The following is a 21,023-nucleotide window of genomic DNA, read 5'->3' as shown; positions in this document are numbered from 1 at the left end:
CATTTAAAGATTGTTTTACAGGTCCAGCATGGTGGCTCATGCCTGTAATCCCAGCACTTTGGGAGGCTGAGGTGGAAGGATTGCTTCAGCCCAGGAATTCAAGACCAACCTGGTCAATATGGCAAGACCTCATCTCTACAAATTAAAAACAACAACAACAACAAATTATCCGGGCATGGTGGCATGCACCTGCGGTCCCAGCTACTCACAAAGCTAAGGCAGGAGGATCACTTGAGCCCAGGAGGTTGAGGCTACAGTGAGCCATGATCACCCCACTATACTCTAGCCTGCACAACAGAGCAAGACCCTTCCTCCAACCCCCCAAAAGAGTGTTTTACCCTTTTTGCAACATAATTTATGTGCTTACATGTTTACATAATTGAATTAATAATAATTGTGTTTAAAAACTAACCAGCCTACAAAATGTATTTGATTATCAGCTCTCAGGAGTTTGTATGAGCCAACTTCAGCATACCATGAGATATAACAAATATTAATAAGATATGAGGTCTCTGTTCTCACATAAGCATTCCTACTGCAAAGAGTAGCACCAGACAAGATACATATTGTCAGCATACCACAGAGAAAGCATACATGGCCTCAACCCTAGAGCTCCTGCTATAGCAAGGCTTTGCTGATGGCGAAGTTCTCAATCATATTTGCAATGTGAATAATAGCAGTAATAGTCAACTTCTTTTTTGCTTGCTCTCTTTAAAACAGATGGTTCATTCAACTTTATTTTAGGAATTCTATTTTCACCAAAATGCAGCTGGAACCACATACTAATGATACTAGTACATTTGGCTCATATCTCTTTATTCTAATAAAATTATTCTATTAATGCAAAATTGCATAATATGTTCTCTCACCCCTAGTTTGCATGTCAACATGAACCAGCAACCTTTATTTCTTAGTAGTTTAAGTCTGTCGTTTTACTCTGTCCATCAAGAAACCCAGCTGCTCTCATACTTCCTTCTAGAAAGGCAGAAATATGCTAGGATACGATGGGAGAAGTCATTTGTGCAGGAAATGTTGGGAAGAAAAACTAGCTGGTTTTCCACTGGTTAACACTAGCTACTGTAACAAACAAACCTCCCTAATATAGTGACTTATATTGTAGAAGCTAATTTTTCATTGAGGTAAAATCCAATCAGTGGTGGAGGATGAGGGATGGTGCTCTCCTCATGCAGGGTCTGGGGTCTGACAGAGGCTCAGTCATCCTTAATGCATGGCTCTCAGGGTCACCTTGTGTTTTGCGTTTTTTTAATAGCCTGTACACTTCCCTTGTGCATCACTTTTGTGTACATGTCCTTGGCTGCAACTCAATTTCATGGCCTCCCCTTGACTGCAAGGAAAACTAAGAAATGCAATGTGTGCACACCCACAAAAAACAAAAGCTAAACCAATTTGGTAGACAACTACTCAATTTCTGCAACTGAGGCACAGTTCCCAGGACAATATAAGATCTATTCAATCCTATTAAAGACAGGGTAATTATTATATATGCTTGTTAGTGTTTTACAATGTTAGTATGTAATAGTCATAATGTTATTTTTACTTTTAAATTTTTAAATGATCCTTTTAGCCTACCAGATGCTAAAAGCAGCCATATAATGCTTTTAGATGTTTTAATGATGCTAATGAAACAAGCACAAAATCATATACAATTTATAAGTATCATCTTTTCACTCAAAATATAATCATTCATTCAGTAAATATTTATTGAGCACCTGTATGGGATGGGAATGCCAGACATTTGCTATATAATAACAAATGAGGCTCTTGTTCAGATGGTGTTTATATTTTTATTGGAGGCCAGGGAAGGGATAGGGAGATAAAGAGGCAATAAACAAAGACACAAGTAAAAAAACATAATAATTTCAGAGTGATAAGTACATAAAGAAAGATTTCAAAGTAAAAAAAAAAAAAATAGGACATTGGAATCACAGGACAGGATGGTCTTCTAAAAGTCAAAGGGTCATGGAAGACATGAGTCGTGAATACAAGGATTTTTGTCTTTTCATTCACAGCTCTGTCTCTATCACTGAGAAAGGCTCCTGGCATATATTAGGGATTAATAAGTAACTGTTGAATGAGAAGAGCAAAAGCTAGGGTCCTAAATAGGAAGTCATCTTGGAGTGTTGAAGAAAGAGACAGAAGGTCAGAGTGGCCACCGTGCAACAAGTTAGGTACAATGCAAGGTGTCAAGCTCTGAGAGGAAGTCAAGGGCCCTATCACGTCGGATCTTGTAGGTCATGGTAAGAAGTTTAGGGCATGTAATAGGTCTGAACTTTTCTTTAAGTTTGATCGTAAGCAATTAGATGGTTATAAACAGAGGGATACTTTGATCATATCCCCATTTTAAAAGGTCTCTTCAGTTGTGACCTGGAGAGTGTACTACGGGAGTGGAGAACAAAAGTGGAAGCAAAGGAGGAGATGATGGTGACTAGAAAGAAAGTAGGGATGCTGAAAGGGAGAGAATTCATTGTTTAGGGACTTATTTTGGTGGTAGAGTTCACAGGGCTTGACGGCATGAGGGAGAGAAAGGAATTAAAGATGATTCCTGGATGGGTGGATAGTGGTACCATCATGTAGGCAACACCCAGTGTGATAAGGAAAGATGGGAAAGATCTGGTTTGTTTGCACAGCATCTAAGAAAGGAAATGAACATCAAAATACCATAGCCAAACATCCGTATTTATTAATAATTCCCTTTTTCTTCTCTCCCACAATTTACCTTAGAAATTCTTTAAGCCTTTGTCCTGAGTCCCATCAACACTGCTTTCTTGGTTTTTGTCTGTTTGTTCATTGTCAGTGTTCCCAGGAGTCTAGTACTCCCTTGAAATGATTCCAAATATGTCTCTCACCTTATTTCTATCCTGAACTTCACCCCAAATTCTCAATCGCTTGCTGGCCACTCCCCACTGGCTGTCTGACACAGTCCACAGCAAAGCCTGCATCTTCTCTTTCAATCCCGCTCCTCCTCCTGAATTAGTTATCTCAGTCGTTCAGAGAAGAAGGCTCAGAATACTCTAATCTCTCTCTTCATTCTTCATCACCCGCATCCAAAGAGTTATAAAATATGGTATTTTAGCTTTGCCAGAATCTCCCCATGGGTTTTTTTCATGCCCATGGATGCAGACCTGCTAAAGCCCTTGCACTACCACCCCTGGGTGCAGCAGGGCCCCCGGAGGGGCCTGGTGCTTTGCAGTCTTGAACCTGTCCACTTCAGGCTCCATGCTGCTGCATCTCATAGCTATGGACCCAAGTTCTGATCATGCCTCTGCTTAAAAGCATTCATCAGCTCCTGGCCCCCTTCAGAATAAGCCCAAATGCCACAGCAGACTTCAGATCTTCTGGAATTCAGGCTCTGCCTGCCTTTTTGCCACACCTCCCCTCACCAGTATGTTCCTCCATGGACCCACGTGAGGCTCTGTGCTGGTCCCCAAAGAAGCCACCACAAACTCACCCACCACTGTGTTGGAGTGCTGTTATTTCCTCCAGGTGGAATGCCCCTCTGCCCTGCAGTCCCTGGCAGAGTTCTATTCATTCTGCAATGCCCAGCATCACTGTCATGTCCTGTCCTCCATGAAACACTCCCAAATACTCTAATTACTACAGAAGTAACCATGCCTTCCTCCACAATCCCACTTCTCTATTTTCTAACACTTGCCTGTATTGAAGCTCTTCATTTTAAGGTTAACAAAGATAGCCCCATAAACCCACACTCTCTGAAACACTGTTCTACACATATTAGGTACTGAAAATCTTGTTAAAAACAATAAGCATCCTATAATGTGGGGAACTGTAGACTAAACTGATGAATGGGATTAAGATACATATGGTGAATAAATGTATTAAATAAGTAATTAATAAAGCAATTACCATGGTGAATGATTCCATTTTCTAATAATGCTTGTCCCAAGTGCACACCTTCCTCAGGCCTGTGAATCTCTCCAATTTCCAACAGCCATGACACAAATTCGCTGCAACAGAAAGCCAGTGAAAAAGCTAAATGGTTAATTTTTTCCCCAGCAAGTCTTTCCATACCATCCAGTCATGAAGCAACGATCAAAGGAATCTCAAAATATAAAGGAATATTTGCAACACATTTCAACAGATGATTTTTTCACATATGTAAGACCTACAGCCATTTAAGTTGAACTCTATTCTAGAAAACCCATGTCTGTACATACAGACATTACTAAACTATACTTAGTTTTAAACTGTTCAACTTGTTGAGGCCTCTAATAAACACAAAGTGGAAATTTTAGAGTAGCTTTAATTAAAAGGTTAGCATTAACATAAAGGCAAATATGGGACTAAAGGATTGCAACAGATCCTAAAGATAGCTAAAGTCAGAACTGAATAGAGTAGTAACAACTTAATATAAAGAGGTAAACTGTCTTTAATGTGGTTCCCAGGCACAGAGAACCAGGGAGTTTAAAGATCCAGGAAGGAAGAACAAAAGAAAACTGCATGTACCGTGTGATAGGTAGGATTCTACAGAAATCCTCTCACTGACCTCCTACCACACCAAGATTCCCGCCCCTTGGTTTTTCAATTAAATTCTAATCTAGGTACTGCTCTGAAGGGAATTTTGCATATGTAATTAAAACCCCAAGTTAGTAAACTTTAAAATATGTAAATTATCCCAGTGGGCCTGATTCAGGGAGTGGAACCCTTTGAAGCAGAGTTTTCTCAGGCTAGTGGCATGAGAGGAAGTCAGAGAAATGAAAAGCACTAGAAGGATTCAATGTGCCACTGCCAGCTCTGAAGACGGAGAGGACCTGGTACCAAGACGCGCAGCCTGCAGAAGCTGAGAGCAACCCTTGGCTGACAGCAAGGAAACAAGTACTTCATTCTTGCAGCCTCAAGGAGCTGAATCCTGACAACCACCTGAGTAAGCTTGGAAGGGAACTTTTCCCCAGAGCCTCAAGATAAGAGCCCCGTCTGGCCAGCACCTTGATTTTGGGGTCATGAAACCCTAAGCAGAGAACCCACTTGAGCTTTCTTGGACTTCTGACTGGTGTTGTTTTAAGCTGCTAAGTATGTGTTCATTTGTTATACAGCAATAGAAAACTAATGTACACCAAAAGACATATAAAAGTTTTACTACATTGTTTTGAAAATTACTTGGTAAATTCATTATTGTATCTCATCTGTCATCCATAAGGAATACTCCAGCACAGAACCATCCATCAGAACTGTCTACCACACACTGCTGTGGCTGTGAAGGCCACAGTGGATTATAGGTTATATCTGTCACCACTGCAGGGCAGCCCCAGGCATCATAGATAATAAGGATGATGTTTTGTATCACTTAGGAGAGCCTCAGCTATATAGCGATTAAAAAAAAAAAAAGGTCACGTGGTATCATTAAGGGAACACTAAATACAGAGACATTTTACAAATAAAAAATATTATGTTGCTCATGTTTTAAAAGTCTAACATTTGAACTTTTATATAAATAAATGAATTTGTTGTAGACAGGCTTTCTTTTTTTGGTTAGAGAAACAAAGCTATGGACTGCATCAGGAAATTATTTCTTCATTAATTTCATAAACAAAAGCAAGAAAAATGACTAATGTCAAATAATTGAGGGATATAAAATTCTAAAAATGGGTTGTCTAGACTACAAAAATACTTTAAGGCAGAAAAAGTTAAAATTTTTTTATTCTTTTATTAAATAAGACCCATTCAAAACCATTGCTTTTCTTGCTGCATAACAAATTCAAAAGGAAAATATAAAAAAAGGTGAAACAAAGTGTAGCAGTTAATATCATGTACTTTGCCATAAGACCATGGGGACTCAAATCCTGTTTCTGTTTCCACTACCTGCATGACCATGAGTTCATGAATTTAGCTCTTTAAACCTCAGCTTCTTCATTATTAACATAGAGATAGTATTAAGAATGTCGTGCCAGGTGCAGTGGCTCATGCCTGCAATCCCAGCATTTTGGGAAGCCAAGGCAGGTAGATCATTTGAGGTCAGGAGTTCGAGACTAGTCTGGCCAATATGGTGAAATCCTGTCTATACTAAAAATAAAAAAAAATTAGCCAGGTGTGGTGGCATGTACCTGTAATCCCAGCTACTCGGGAGGCTGAGGCAGGAGAATCACTTGAACCCGGGAGGCAGAGTTTGCAGTAAGCTGAGATCATGCCACTGCACTCCAGCCTGGGCGACAGAGTGAGACTCCACCTTAAAATTAAAAAAAATAAAAAAATAAATAAATAAAGAATGTCAATGTCATAGTGCAGCCAAAGGATTAAATGAGATGACAGATGTCAGGAACTCAGCACGGGGCCTGGCACATAGTGAGCTTTACTAACTCAGTGGTTGACAAGTGGGTTGAGATGGTTGTTATGTAGCTAAGGCATAATTCTCTAGTCTTATGGCACTAGATTCCTGAAAATGTCCAATTACAATGAGGGAAAGAGCCACTTTAAATATTGCTATAAATTGGAAACATTTTTAAGAGTGAGAGCTCAAGAGTAAAGGAACCCAATGAGTGGCTTTATCATTGGACCTACTGAGGGAATGGGGAAATTCCATCAACACTCTGCTAAAGGACAATGATCCATGCAGAAATAATCTCAAACTTGCACTGTAAGCAGCAGTAGTGTGCTGTTATGGAAAAGGCCACAATAACCTAACATTTACTGAGTCTCTCCTACCTATCAGGTGCTCTGGGAAAAGCTTCATATAGCATCACAATGAACTTGCACTATTCCCATACAACATAGCATGAGTGAAAGGTTAGCAAAATCTATTCTTCTTCAATAAGAACAAATTTGGCCCTGGGCTAACTTTCTATCCTAGCTATACTCCCCTAGACACCTGATGAAGGTAGTGTGTCAACTGCTAAACTAGGCAGCATTGTAATGGTAAAAATGACCCCTGGTGGTTAATTTGCCTACCTATAGAAACCTAGTGGGAAGCCATAACTTGAAGTCACTCTCTTGCAAGTGGGCATATCCCAGTGAGGACCCAGAAAGTTATGCCCATGGGGTGGGTACAAGAGATACTGTCATTTTGCTGCACAGGGCTTCTATGCCAAGATAAACTCACATCTTCTCTTTCCCTTGTACGAGAGCTACTACCACCTAAGGGGTACCTACAAGCAACAGTATAGCTCACTGGCAGATGTGTAGTCTGCTGGGAGGATTACTCCCAATGAAGAAGAAAGCCAGATGCTGCTCTGCAGGCCGAGGTTTTCCTGGCCTATAGATTTCTGAGTTGGGGGTTGGGAAGTGTATTAGCCCTTTTTCACACTGCTGTAAAGAACTTCCCTGAGACTGGGTATATTAGTCCATTCTCACACTGCTATAAATAAATACCCAAGATTGGGTAATTTATAAAGAAAAGAAATTTAATTGATTCACAGTTCTGCATGGCTGCGAAAGCTTCAGGACACTTACAATCATGGCAGAAGGGGATGCAGGTACACCTTACATGGCAGCAGGTGAGAGAAGGTGAGTGAAGAAGGAAGAGCCCCTTATAAAACCATCAGATGTCATGAGAACTCACTCACTATCATGAGAACAGCATGGGGGAAACCACCCCCATGATCCCATCACTTCCCACTAGATGCCTCCCCTGGCATGTGGGGATTACAACTTGGATTATAACTCAAGATGAGATTTGGGTGGGGACACAGCCAAACCATATGAGGGAGGCAGAGGTAGCCTATGATTATGTTGTGTGTTCCCATCGCTGGTTAAAAAGACATCCTACTCAGCACTATAGGTGAACTCTACCATCATCTCCATGTTTTCAGAGCAAATGGAAACTCAACCATCCCAAATCACACAACAAATTGGTGGTATTACTAGGAGCTGAATAGATAAGTTTGATGACAGTCTAGACTGTAAACTACTTTATAGCCTACTTTATAAATTTGGGCATTGGTATTCACTAACAATATGAAATTGTTAAGCTCCCTGATCCATAGTTTCTGTATCTTCAAAAAAGTATAATGGTATTTAGCTCCTACCTAAGTATGTATTCCAGCATTAGAAATAATATATAGGAAGAAGTCAGCACAGAGGTTGGCCTAAAAAGAGCTACCTGAAGGCAGCTAACCTTCTTTCTGGCCCTGCACTCATTAAACCAGTCAAGGAATCCCACTTTATGCTGTCCAAAGGAAACAAACAACACTCAGTCACTCTGCTCTACTCTAAAAATCAAAGTGACCTCTCTGCCTATTGCTCACTGCCTGTCTCTTCACACGACCCACATTTTCACTCTTCACCTACACCCTTTATCCTGAGTCCAGCTGCCTAAATTCTAAATTAACTGGTAGTTCAGACTGTCTCTTATCTTCTCTGTCTTTCTGATTCTGACTTTCAGGCCCTATACACATGTCCGTGCCCAACCAGTCATCCTGTCCCCTGCAGGCAAACCTACCTGCCTATCACTCCTTGCCTGGACCCAACCTCCCTTTCCCCTGGGATCATGACATATCAGAAATCTGAGAAGTCATGAATGAATGGACGGATGCCTTAAGTTTCCTGGTCATGATCCTGGCTCTCTGTCCATTCCTTCATCCTGCTAAAGCCCAGGAAATGGCAACTGTAAAAAAGTTTTCAGAAGTGCCAAAGGGAATATTTTTAAAGGAAAACCAATTGAAGGAAAGTTAACAGGTGAGATAATGAGAATGTAAAAGAAAGTCATGCACCCAAACTCCCAACCCTACCTTCCAAGAAAGCATTTAGGGAACGTAGTCAGTTTTCTTTTTCTGTCTTTGATCAGATTTCCTTGTCTGCACATCATTTTATAAAGTTTCTCACCCTGTTCAGAGATCATTACCCAGGTATCTTGCTCCATTCCTAATTTTAAACCTATCGAAAATGAGAGAAAGGAGAGGTAACTGAAAATTCTCTTCATTCATTCATTCAGTTGTGCCTTCATTAAGCAAGCATTTGTTGTAGGTCTACCATGTGCTGGGGGTTGTGGTTACAGACCCCTGTATAATACTGCCCTGGTGTTCAAGAAGCTCAGGGGCTAGGGAGACCTGCAAGGCAGGGTCTCCAGGGTATATGTCACCTTCATGCAAATTGTGCCCCAAAGGCATAAAGCTTTAGTCAGAGGAATAAGAAGAACAGCTGAGTCTCAGTCTCCATTGAGTCCTGGACCAGGCACCCTTGCTCAAGGTTAGATCAGCAGAACTGGACAGAGTAGTCATAGAGACAGTTCTGGTGGAAAAAAAAAAAAAAATGTGATAAAATGGAGGCATACCCAGGCTACCTCACCTCTCCCTGAGAAATGTTAAGAAAGGTTTCACAGAAGGGACCTGTCTTGAATGCACAGGTATGAATGGGGATTTCTAGAGAAAGCAGAGTTAACTCATTTGAAGCAACATGGAGGTCCGGAGCTATGGGTTGTAAGAGAAAAGATAGGAGATGGGCTGGTAGGATAGCCAAGATCCTTGCTCAACCTGCAGTTTCCATTTGTTTCATTCCTTAGGTATTGGACACGCAGCTAAGTGTTTTAACCAGTGGGAGGAGCAAGGTAGGGTAGTGCAGGAAAGAAAGTTATGTTGCTTTGGAAGCAAAGCTCAGAGGACAGTATGGGGAACAAACTGAAGAGGGAACTATTTAAAAAGAGGGACACTGTTAGAAGAAACCTCAAAAGTTCAAGCAAGTTCAACTCACTGCGAATAAGGGTAGGGGCCATAAGGCAAAGAGGATGAAGTTGAGAAATAGTTAGGAGGCGCTATTGATAAGATATTGGTTAAATGTGGGCATGGAATAAAGAGAAGAAATCAGATGCCTTCCGGGCTTCTGATGAGAGTGACTGAATGGAGGCAGGGAGGCATATTGGGCAAAGGCATCCAAGTAACCAGGAGTTCGGTGGGTACCGAGTATGCGTAGTGTGGACATTCAGGTGGGAGTCCAGGACTCAGGTGAAAACATGAGCATGCCCAGGGGAGAGGACAAGGCTGGACATAAAGTTTAACAAATCGGCAGTGTAGAAGTGGAAGTTAATCTGATGAGAATAGATAACCAAGGCGAGGAATCTAGTTAGAGAAAAACAGTGCCAAACTAAAATCCTAGGAACACTGGCACTAAATCAGGACTGATGAGGAGCTGTTGCAGAAGGAGAAATTCTTGTATTATTTTTAGTCGTCTACCTGCAAAATTTCCTACCAGACCTTTATTTTTGACAATGCTGGAGCCATTAACATTTGTCTTTATTCAAAAATAATACCTTAAGAATGGAGTCTAATAAAGATAAATATGAAGATAAAGATCATAAGCAGTTTTAGAGAATGTGCTTTTTTTTTTTTTTTTTTTTTTTGTCTTGGGTGAATCATAGCCACACTTAAAAAAACAAAAAAGGCTCAACTTGATTGAAAGCTGGATTAACCTTTCAACTATTTGTTTGCTATTTGAATTCACTGCTACGTTCAACAAAACTTAGAGTCAGTCACATATTCATAAACTTTGTTTTAAAATTTTCTATCTGGCTCCTCATCCAGGATCAACCAAAGGAGTATTTGAAAACGCTTTGGAAATTCTACAAGTATGTGCCATGAATATTTCAATCAAGGTAGCAACTTTGCATATTCTTCAGGGGAAAACATCTGAAGATGGAAGAAAGAGTTCTTTGTGTTCTGAAATTTCATTACCAATGAGGTGTTTTATTCTTGGGTCTCCAGAAGTAATCAACAATGTCATGCTTCTTAATTAAGAAATCAGTTGTTAATTAGTAGAAATACAAGCATTTCTATTTCTGAGCTGAATTATAGAAATATGCCTTTTTGCAGATAAACCTCACACTGGTGAATATAGCCAGGCCAAATTCCTTTTGCAAATTTTTCTAAAAGCATAACACAAATTAGAGCTAGGCCTCCTCATATGAACAAACAACTAATTGGGTTACATTGTATTACATTCATAGACCTAACAATTTTTAAAAGTTTGTATAAATCCAGAGTGCTTTAATCTATAATTAGGAATCTAACATATTGGGTCTAAGAAATTTTAATGTTCTGTTAAGTATACAGAGAACAATTGGAGGCTTTACAACACTGCATTATGTTACTGAAGCTTGTCACCTAAAGAAAAATTTGGTAATGCTGCTTTAGAAATACCAAGAATAAAATGAAAAGAAAATTGAACAAATTTTCTATTTTAAAAAACTATTTAAAAGACACTACCAGCCATAACATAATTATTTTGCTAACTATATAAGTACTACATAACAATTTTGTAAGTATCAAATAAGTCTTTTAGTACGAGGCTCACATCACATAGTATTAGACTGGTGCAGAAGTAATTGCTTTCAATGTCAAAACCGCAATAATTTTCGCACCAACCTAATAAGCAACCATCATATAGCTTTCTACTTTCTCATGATTTCCCATTATTTACTCCTATGCTAAGTTAGAATCTTCGCTAAGTATAATAGTGCCCAATTCATACACCCACCTTTCCGCCGTTCTCTTTCTTTCAAAATAGCTTCAAACCATTCATGCTTCTCTTCAGGTGTTTTCGCCATACAAACAAACCATTTATTTTTTGCTGTGTTATGTATCTTCCATCCATTAACAACAATGTGTCCACTGCTATGGAAATCAGCTATAAATAAATGGGTAAAGGCAAATGAATAAAATGTAATACACAATATTATTATATCAACACTATCATTCAATACACAAAAGTTCCAAAACCACTGAATTGTTCAACGTATCTTTACTTTATATATGCATTTTGAAAAACATACACATTTAAAAATTTTAAGAATGTGTTTATATTGCAGGCAGTCAGTGCTCAATAATGGAACATTTCTAGCTCGCAGTGTTAATACATTACATGAAACTAAACACTACAAACTAATTAACACTTACATGCTCTATGCTAAAAAATATTGTCAAAGTTTCTAAAGTAATAAAAGAATAACATGCAAGGTATTTTATTCTCAAACATTCAAGATGTCTATTTATTTTATCTTTCTAATATTTTTTTGAAATAGCATTCTAGGTTCCAGAGACAATTTATGTCCCACGGAACAATTTTCTATTATTTAATGAACTGCACACTAAGAGATTGGCCAATAGAACACACTAAGAGTGCAATTACCTAAAACTGCAATAAATGGAAACATACAAATGCCAAAGCATTATCACTGTACATGGTCGAGACATACATTCTTTAAACCCTTTTCATTCCATTTATGTCACATAAATAGAAACTTATGAAAAAATTTTTGAAGACAAATTTACATTTAATTGTCTCTTTTGTTACCTCACCACAGTTTTGGGTAAACTGTCATGCTGGGTTTGAAAATGTCAACAGCAAACTCTATACAGTAGTTCTCTGTCTAACAGCAGGTAAAGAATAGTGACATAACTTGCAAACGACCTTTACTGGCATGATAGTCCCTGCAAAGCAAAGATTCCAAGATGGAAAAACCTATGACAGAGGCCTGAGTCAGCAACTGTACCAATTAAAGTGACCCTTTTCATGTGTCTCTCCTGAAAGTCATTCAGCAGCAAAGGCCAGTGTTGAGGAGGTAAGCCATAACAAAGTTAAAGGTGGTTTAGAAAATGACTTTGTGGTACTTTGCTTGTTTTGTTCTTTTTTTCTCAGATGATCTACTTTATGAAGTTTTTGAGTAGAAACAAATGTGCTTGGCACTCATTCTCCCAAAATCTGGTTCCCATAGTCTTTTTCATTAGCTCCAAAATCACTACACATTATATGAGGTCAGACTAATAATACCACAAATCCATTATCAAATGATGCTGTTCAGTTGTGGAGTAGTTAAAGCTTCCAGATTACTTTTGAGTCAAAATAGGATGACATTAGACATTAGTCTGTATTTTCTATAGGTGCCATAATCCATGAATAATCAGTAATGACTTCTGATAATACAGGGATTTAAACTGGCAGATCCTTCCCTCCCAAAAAATTACAAGCAATTTTTAAAAAGATTTTTTGTACTTTTATTACCTTTATGTGTTTAATTCATGTTCCGATCCTACACAAAGTAAAAGAACTTCATAATTCATGTCAGATAAGTATTCATGAGCATTAGTAGGAAAATAAGAATATTACTTCACAATTACAGTGCAATTCCTCCTTAATATCTATAAAAATAACCAGCTGAGAAATTATGATAAACTGGTGGGAAAAAATTCAGAAATTCTCAAATTCTACAAGTTTAGAACTGTCCCCCAACCCTAATCACTTGTGACCTAACAAGACCAGAATCACAAACAAGCCCAAGCTTTTTTTCAGGCTGTCTTCTCTCTATTCAAGTCAGGCTATGATTAGCTAAGTGAACCTGGCACCTGCAGCTTAAAAGATCCCACATGGCCACTCAGGTTACTACACCTTTAACTATTACTCTAGATAAAGAAAACCACAGTAGCCAAATGCAGCCTACAGTCATAAATACGGGACTCACTCCAAAATGAACACAGTGTAGCCCTCCCATAGGGCACAGGGAACACAGGTTCACATGCCAAAATCATCCGGGTCATGCTCCTGACACCACACAGGTGTACCCCAGGGCCAGCCATCTCTATAACAGGGGGTTTTCCTTCCTTTCTTTCCTGGAGTGAGTCTGGTCACTGGCCTCTTCACACCCTGCTAGCCCTCCCTCAAATATTTTTCATCAGGCCACTTCTTAGCTCAAAAGCCACCCACTGGGTGTCTCACCACTGAATCAAGTCAAAACTACATGTAGACTCTGCTTTAAAGATTCTTCCCAAATTAACTCAACTCTAACTCCTTCTATTTTCCACTATGTTCTTATGCCTTCCCACCATGCTTTTCTTGGCTGCTGCTTTCCTGGTTGTCCTGTGAATACTTATGTATTCCCCAGGCTGAGTTTCTCATCAAGCTACCCCACACTCCTCTCTGCCTCACAGATTCTTACTCCTCTTGAAAGTGGACCCATCTCCTCCATGAAGCCTGGCCTGACCAATTGAGCCTATGCATACACATTTCTTTTGGAAAGCACATAATTCAACTCGGAATCAGATAAGTGAGCATGTGATTGATCACATGTGGCTACTGTCTCAATGTACAGAAACCAAGATCATTAGCTGACTGTAAAATCTACTAATATGGTTTGGATCTGTGTTCCTGCGCAAATCTCATGTCAAATTGCAATCCCCAAAGTTGGAGCTGAAGCCTGGTGGGAGGAGATTGGATAATGGGGAAGAATTGCCCCTTTGGTGCTGTTCTCATGACAGTGAGTGAGTTATCATGAGATCTGGTTGTTTAAAAGTGTATAGAACCTCCCCCACTCCTCTCTCATGCTCCAGCTAGGAAGACGTGCCAGCTTCCCCTTCACTTCTCACCATGATTTTAAGTACGCTGAGGCCTCCCCAGCCACATGAACTATACATCCCACAGAACCATCATCCAATTAAACCTTTTTTCTTTATAAATTACCCAATCTCAGGCAGTTATAGGAGTGCAAGAATGGACTAACACATCCACTGTCTCAAATAACAGCTTAATTGCTGCACTAATATTTTAAAAGAACAGCTTGTGTCAAATAATTTTACATGAAGAAATAATGTCCCTTTTTAAAGTTTATATGCTAGCTAATTTCTATCACACCAATTTTAAAAATCATAAGTAATTTTAAACATATATATGCACACACACTAACACACATATACAATTGAATATACATACCACAGGCCTCAAAATGTAGTATACATACTTCATAATAGCATCAAAATTACCAAATGTTATGCAAAATAAGCAATTGCTTCTCATTTTTTTCAAAAGCTACAGAGACATATAAATAGCTTCACAATTTTAATCATAGCACATTGTCCAATATCTTCATACTTCAAAATAAAATTAAACTTATCCATAAAGAACACCTTCACTAAAGTCATTAAAAAGTCCAACATTGCTTTGTACTTAGTCAGAATTTGGTTTAAAAAATTTAAGTGAAAGAATAAATAATTTATTAAATGGCAAACGCAGGAATTTCCAAGCTTCAATGGATCTAAAATGTTAATTTTATAGGAAGAATAGATTTTAAATTGCCATTTCTTAAATGTAGAATATCCAAATTCAACAGTCTTTAGTCACAGATTTCTTCCAAAAACAGAAAAATCCAATGGACAGACCTGAACAAGTCACTAATTACTTGAAGCTACACAGTTTGCAAATGCCTTGCTCTTATTTCAGTACAGTTTCATATAATTAGATGGGATTTTTCCAAAACTGATACACTATAAATCTCAGTGGATGTGCCAGTATTCTTTCAATAAATTTGCATTTCAATGAGATGGAAAATATCCAAGTATTATAAAAAGGCTAAGAAACAGAAGAAATTGCCAGACTATGTTATCGAAAACATTAAGAAACTGATGTCTAAATAATGTATTCAACCCTTGTCCTGGAGATCAACACTGTGAATGCATAAATTTCTAAGGGAAACTTTCAAACTTGTAATTTGTTCATAAATATTTAACATTGAGAAAAAAATTTTGAATAAATTACCAGCATCCCAAATTGCATATGATATTATTTTTGGCAAAAAAAAAAAAAAAATTCTAATTGACTTTTCCTTTTAAAAATCTAAAAAGTAGTTCATCCCTTGACTTTTCTGAATTCCCAAATACACTCCCTTAAATTAATAACATTGAAAATGTATTTTAAAAAAACTATTATATTCTTATATTCTTTTCAACATTTGTTAAGCCATTGTTACTTTTTAATTAAGAACATATTCAATCCAGCTTACGCAACAATACTACAGTTGTGAAAGTAACCGGTTTATCTAGTCAGTAGACTGGTATGCAACAATAAATACTATTTTTGGTGATAAGGCATGAAGATGAAGATGATGATCATTAAGATAATACAGGTACTTGGTTTAAGTGAAAAAGGATACAAAATATAAAGTTCACATTTTCAAGCATTTTTAAATCTGTGCATGAAAACGAAAACTGCAGGAAATATTTTGTATATAGTCTTATGTATTTGTCTTCATATGACATTATTATCTAATGTTTTTGGCCTTTATATTTTTCTGCAGTTTCCAAAGTTTCTTTAATAAGCACAATTTAATTTTATAAAAATAATGTATTCAACATATTAAAATAGTTTCAAGTAATTATATCTAAAGGGAGAGCTAAATTTTTTAATTGACTTACTTTCAAAGAACACCTTAAGAATAAAAAATTTTCATCTTATCCAATTCAAATTTGATGAATGTATTGAAATCTATGGTATGCCCAATACTGAACTATAGACCACATTTTCTAAAGGTCAACATTCTCACCCTCTGTCCAACCACAGAAATAAACTGGTGCATAAGAGAGAATACTAATGATCTGGTACTACTTTCTGAATGGCTTTCCAGGCGTGCACTATAAAAATTACCATGAAAATTAATTCCAGGAAGTACAATAGCTTTCCTACTATTGCCTTTAAGCTGAATTTTCTTTAGAGCATCATTATCAAACTAGTAGTCCCAGAAAGAATCTTCAAAGAATTGCTTAGATTCACTGAGAGTTGAAATCTGAAGGATGGTTGCATGGAAATTTGGCCACAGATGCAAGGGTCAACATCTGCCTTGAATATAGGAATTAATGAATAACATGGACAGACTTAAATAAATATATATACAAATTTTTGCACTTTTGCACATCATACCCTCATTTAAATTTCTTTCTATACTAAGATATAACTATGATATAAACCAAGTCATTAAGTATTATGAATAAAATTACAATAATATTATTTATCAAAAGATTCGAGATGTTTACATGTTGGCTGAAAACTTTAGTCTCATCCCAAGTACAATTAATTTTTCTGCAAGTTTTGAGCTATATCAATGCAATTAGTCATCTGATAGAGCTTCTTCCTTAGAAAACTATTTTATTATACGCACAGTATATAAAAATATTCAGTATTCATGTAATTCAAATGGAAGAAAAACTTTTCCATTCCATTTTCCATCACAAGTTCTAAGTGCTAGGCACAGTGGTGCATGCCTGTAGTCCCAGTTACTGAGGCTGAGTTGAGAGAATCATGAGTTCAAGTCCAACCAGGGCAAGACAATGAGACTCCTCACCACCACCCCATCTCAATTTAAGAAAAGGAAAAAATGTTCTAAGCATGCTTAAATATATATACATATATATACACACACACCCACACACATCAATTCATCCATTTTATTATTTACAACTAAATACGGTATAGGTGTTTGTATTTTTCTTTTGGTAATGACAGATAAGCCTGATAGCATCTGTTTATCCCTCATTTAACTTATCCAGGGGCCAAGTATGGGGGGTACTTGGCATAGGGACATTAATCAGCTCTGCTAAGATCCATCTGTGTCAGCTTCATGCGTAAAGTAAAAAATACAGGAGACTTAAAACCTGAGCTCATCAAAACAGAAATGAAGATTCTATGCTGGAAATGACCAAAGAAACAACAAAGGGAGAAAGTTCATGCAGCACCCAGATCATTTCTGGGTGCTACCAAACTCAATCTCCGTAGGCTGATGCCTTGTTCCTTCACTGCTCTCCACTTGGTCCCTCTCTATGTTACAAAGCATGTACATGGAAACCCAGAAAACTTAACTCTATCCCCAGCTCTGTTCTAGTCAGCTTGGTAAACATGGGCAGTTAGTTCTTAAAACTGGCCTCATTTCTGTCATCTGAAATGTTAATGGGGCACATTAATTGACCATCAAGATCCTATCCCTCTCCAAAATTTCTTTTTTTTTATTTTATTTTTTATTATACTTTAAGTTCTAGGGTACATGTGCATAACGTGCAGGTTTGTTACATATGTATACTTGTGCCATGTTGGTGTGCTGCACCCATCAACTCATCAGCACCCATCAAATCATCATTTATATCAGGTATAACTCCCAATGCAATCCCTCCCCTCCCCCCCATGATAGGCCCCGATGTGTGATGTTCCCGTTCCCGAGTCCAAGTGATGTCATTGTTCAGTTCCCACCTATGAGTGAGAACATGCGGTGTTTGGTTTTCTGTTCTTGTGATAGTTTGCTAAGAATGATGGTTTCCAGCTGCATCCATGTCCCTACAAAGGATGCAAACTCATCCTTTTTTATGGCTGCATAATATTCCATGGTGTATATGTGCCACATTTTCTTAATCCAGTCTGTCACAGATGGACATTTGGGTTGATTCCAGGACTTTGCTATTGTGAATAGTGCCGCAATAAACATACGTGTGCATGTGTCTTTATAGCAGCATGATTTATAATCCTTTGGGTATATACCCAGTAGTGGGATGGCTGAGTCATATGGTACATCTAGTTCTAGATCCTTGAGGAATTGCCATACTGTTTTCCATAATGGTTGAACTAGTTTACAATCCCACCAACAGTGTAAAAGTGTTCCTATTTATCCACATCCTCTCTAACACCTGTTGTTTCCTGACTTTTTAATGATTGCCATTCTAACTGGTGTGAGATGGTATCTCATTGTGGTTTTGATTTGCATTTCTCTGATGGCCAGTGATGATGAGCATTTTTTCATGTGTCTGTTGGTTGTATGAATGTCTTCTTTTGAGAAATGTCTGTTCATATCCTTTGCCCACATATTGATGGGGTTGTTTGTTTTTTTCTTGTATATTAGTTTGAATTCTTTGTAGATTCTGGATATTAGCCCTTTGTCAGATGAGTAGATTGCAAAAATTTTCTCCCATTCTGTAGGTTGCCTGTTCACTCTGACGGTCCTTTCTTTTGCTGTGCAGAAGCTCTTTAGTTTAATTAGATCCCATTTGTCAATTTTGGCTTTTGTTGCCATTGCTTTTGGTGTTTTAGACATGAAGTCCTTGCCCATGCCTATGTCCTGAATGGTACTACCTAGGTTTTCTTCTAGGGTTTTTATGGTATTAGGTCTAACATTTAAGTCTCTAATCCACCTTGAATTAATCTTTGTATAAGGAGTAAGGAAAGGATCCAGTTTCACCTTTCTACTTATGGCTAGCCAATTTTCCCAGCACCATTTATTAAATAGGAGTCCTTTCCCCATTTCTTGTTTCTCTCAGGTTTGTCAAAGATCAGATGGCTGTAGATGTGTGGTATTATTTCTGAGGACTCTGTTCTGTTCCATTGGTCTATATCTCTGTTTTGGTACCAGTACCATGCTGTTTTGGTTACTGTAGCCTTGTAGTATAGTTTGAAGTCAGGTAGCGTGACGCCTCCAGCTTTGTCCTCTTGACTTAGGATTGTCCTGGCAATGCAGGCTCCTTTTTGGTTCCATATGAACTTTAAAGCAGTTTTTTCCAATTCTGTGAAGAAACTCATTGGTAGCTTGATGGGGATGGCATTGAATCTATAAATAACCTTGGGCAGTATGGCCATTTTCACGATATTGATTCTTCCTATCCATGAGCATGGTATGTTCTTCCATTTGTTTGTGTCCTCTTTTATTTCACTGAGCAGTGGTTTGTAGTTCTCCTTGAAGAGGTCCTTTACATCCCTTGTAAGTTGGATTCCTAGGTATTTTATTCTCTTTGAAGGAATTGTGAATGGAAGTTCATTCCTGATTTGGCTCTCTGTTTGTCTGTTACTGGTATATAAGAATGCTTGTGATTTTTGCACATTAATTTTGTATCCTGAGACTTTGCTGAAGTTGCTTACCAGCTTAAGCAGATTTTGGGCTGAGACGATGGGGTTTTCTAAATATACAATCATGTCATCTGCAAACAGGGACAATTTGACTTCTTCTTTTCCTAACTGGATACCCTTGATTTCTTTCTCTTGCCTGATTGCCCTAGCCAGAACTTCCAACACTATGTTGAATAGGAGTGGTGAGAGAGGGCATCCCTGTCTTGTGCCAGTTTTCAAAGGGAATTTTTCCAGTTTTTGCCCATTCAGTATGATATTAGCTGTGGGTTTGTCATAAATAGCTCTTATTATTTTGAGGTACGTTCCATCAATACCAAATTTATTGAGCGTTTTTAGCATGAAGGGCTGTTGAATTTTGTCAAAAGCCTTTTCTGCATCTATTGAGATAATCATGTGGTTCTTGTTTTTGGTTCTGTTTATATGCTGGATTATGTTTATTGATTTGCGAATGTTGAACCAGCCTTGCATCCTAGGGATGAAGCCCACTTGATCATGGTGGATAAGCTTTCTGATGTGCTGCTGAATCCGGTTTGCCAGTATTTTAGTGAGGATTTTTGCATCGATGTTCATCAGGGATATTGGTCTAAAATTCTCTTTTTTTGTTGTGTCTCTGCCAGGCTTTGGTATCAGGATGATGTTGGCCTCATAAAATGAGTTAGGGAGGATTCCCTCTTTTTCTATTGATTGAAATAGTTTCAGAAGGAATGGTACCAGCTCCTCTTTGTACCTCTGGTAGAATTCAGCTGTGAATCCATCTGGTCCTGGACTTTTTTGGTTGGTAGGCTATTAATTATTGCCTCAATTTCAGAGCCTGCTATTGGTCTATTCAGGGATTCAACTTCTTCCTGGTTTAGTCTTGGAAGAGTGTAAGTGTCCAGGAAATTATCCATTTCTTCTAGATTTTCTAGTTGATTTGCGTAGAGGTGTTTATAGTATTCTCTGATGGTAGTTTGTATTTCTGTGGGGTTGGTGGTGATATCCCCTTTATCATTTTTTATTGCGTCTATTTGATTCCTCTCTCTTTTCTTCTTTATTAGTCTTGCTAGCGGTCTGTCAATTTTGTTGATCTTTTCAAAAAACCAACTCCTGGATTCATTGATTTTTTGGAGGGTTTTTTGTGTCTCTATCTCCTTCAGTTCTGCTCTGATCTTAGTTATTTCTTGCCTTCTGCTAGCTTTTGAATGTGTTTGCTCTTGCCACTCTAGTTCTTTTAATTGTGATGTTAGAGTGTCAATTTTAGATCTTTCCAGCTTTCTCTTGTGGGCATTTAGTGCTATAAATTTCCCTCTACACACTGCTTTAAATGTGTCCCAGAGATTCTGGTATGTTGTATCTTTGTTCTCATTGGATTCAAAGAACATCTTTATTTCTGCTTTCATTTCGTTATGTACCCAGTAGTCATTCAGGAGCAGGTTGTTCAG

At 38.1% G+C, this 21,023-nt stretch overlaps 1 protein-coding gene across 2 annotated transcripts in view; it reads right to left on the bottom strand.

Moving 5' to 3' along the window:
• PREX2 (phosphatidylinositol-3,4,5-trisphosphate dependent Rac exchange factor 2) overlaps nt 1–21,023 on the bottom strand; it is a 286,976-nt gene that overhangs the window by 178,263 nt on the left and 87,690 nt on the right. For both annotated transcript variants that reach the window (XM_023222397.3, XM_023222398.2), the window contains exons 9-11: nt 11,437–11,586; nt 8,700–8,844; nt 3,886–3,986 (exon numbers count right to left, since the gene is read on the bottom strand). In XM_023222397.3, the coding sequence (XP_023078165.1) occupies nt 3,886–3,986; nt 8,700–8,844; nt 11,437–11,586 (396 nt within the window). The remainder of the gene's footprint in view (nt 1–3,885; nt 3,987–8,699; nt 8,845–11,436; nt 11,587–21,023) is intronic.

Source organism: Piliocolobus tephrosceles, chromosome 7, assembly GCF_002776525.5.
Source record: "Piliocolobus tephrosceles isolate RC106 chromosome 7, ASM277652v3, whole genome shotgun sequence".
NCBI lineage: Eukaryota > Metazoa > Chordata > Mammalia > Primates > Cercopithecidae > Piliocolobus > Piliocolobus tephrosceles.
The sequence above is the reverse complement of the archived record's forward strand: the minus strand, read 5'-3'. Positions and strand labels throughout refer to the sequence as shown.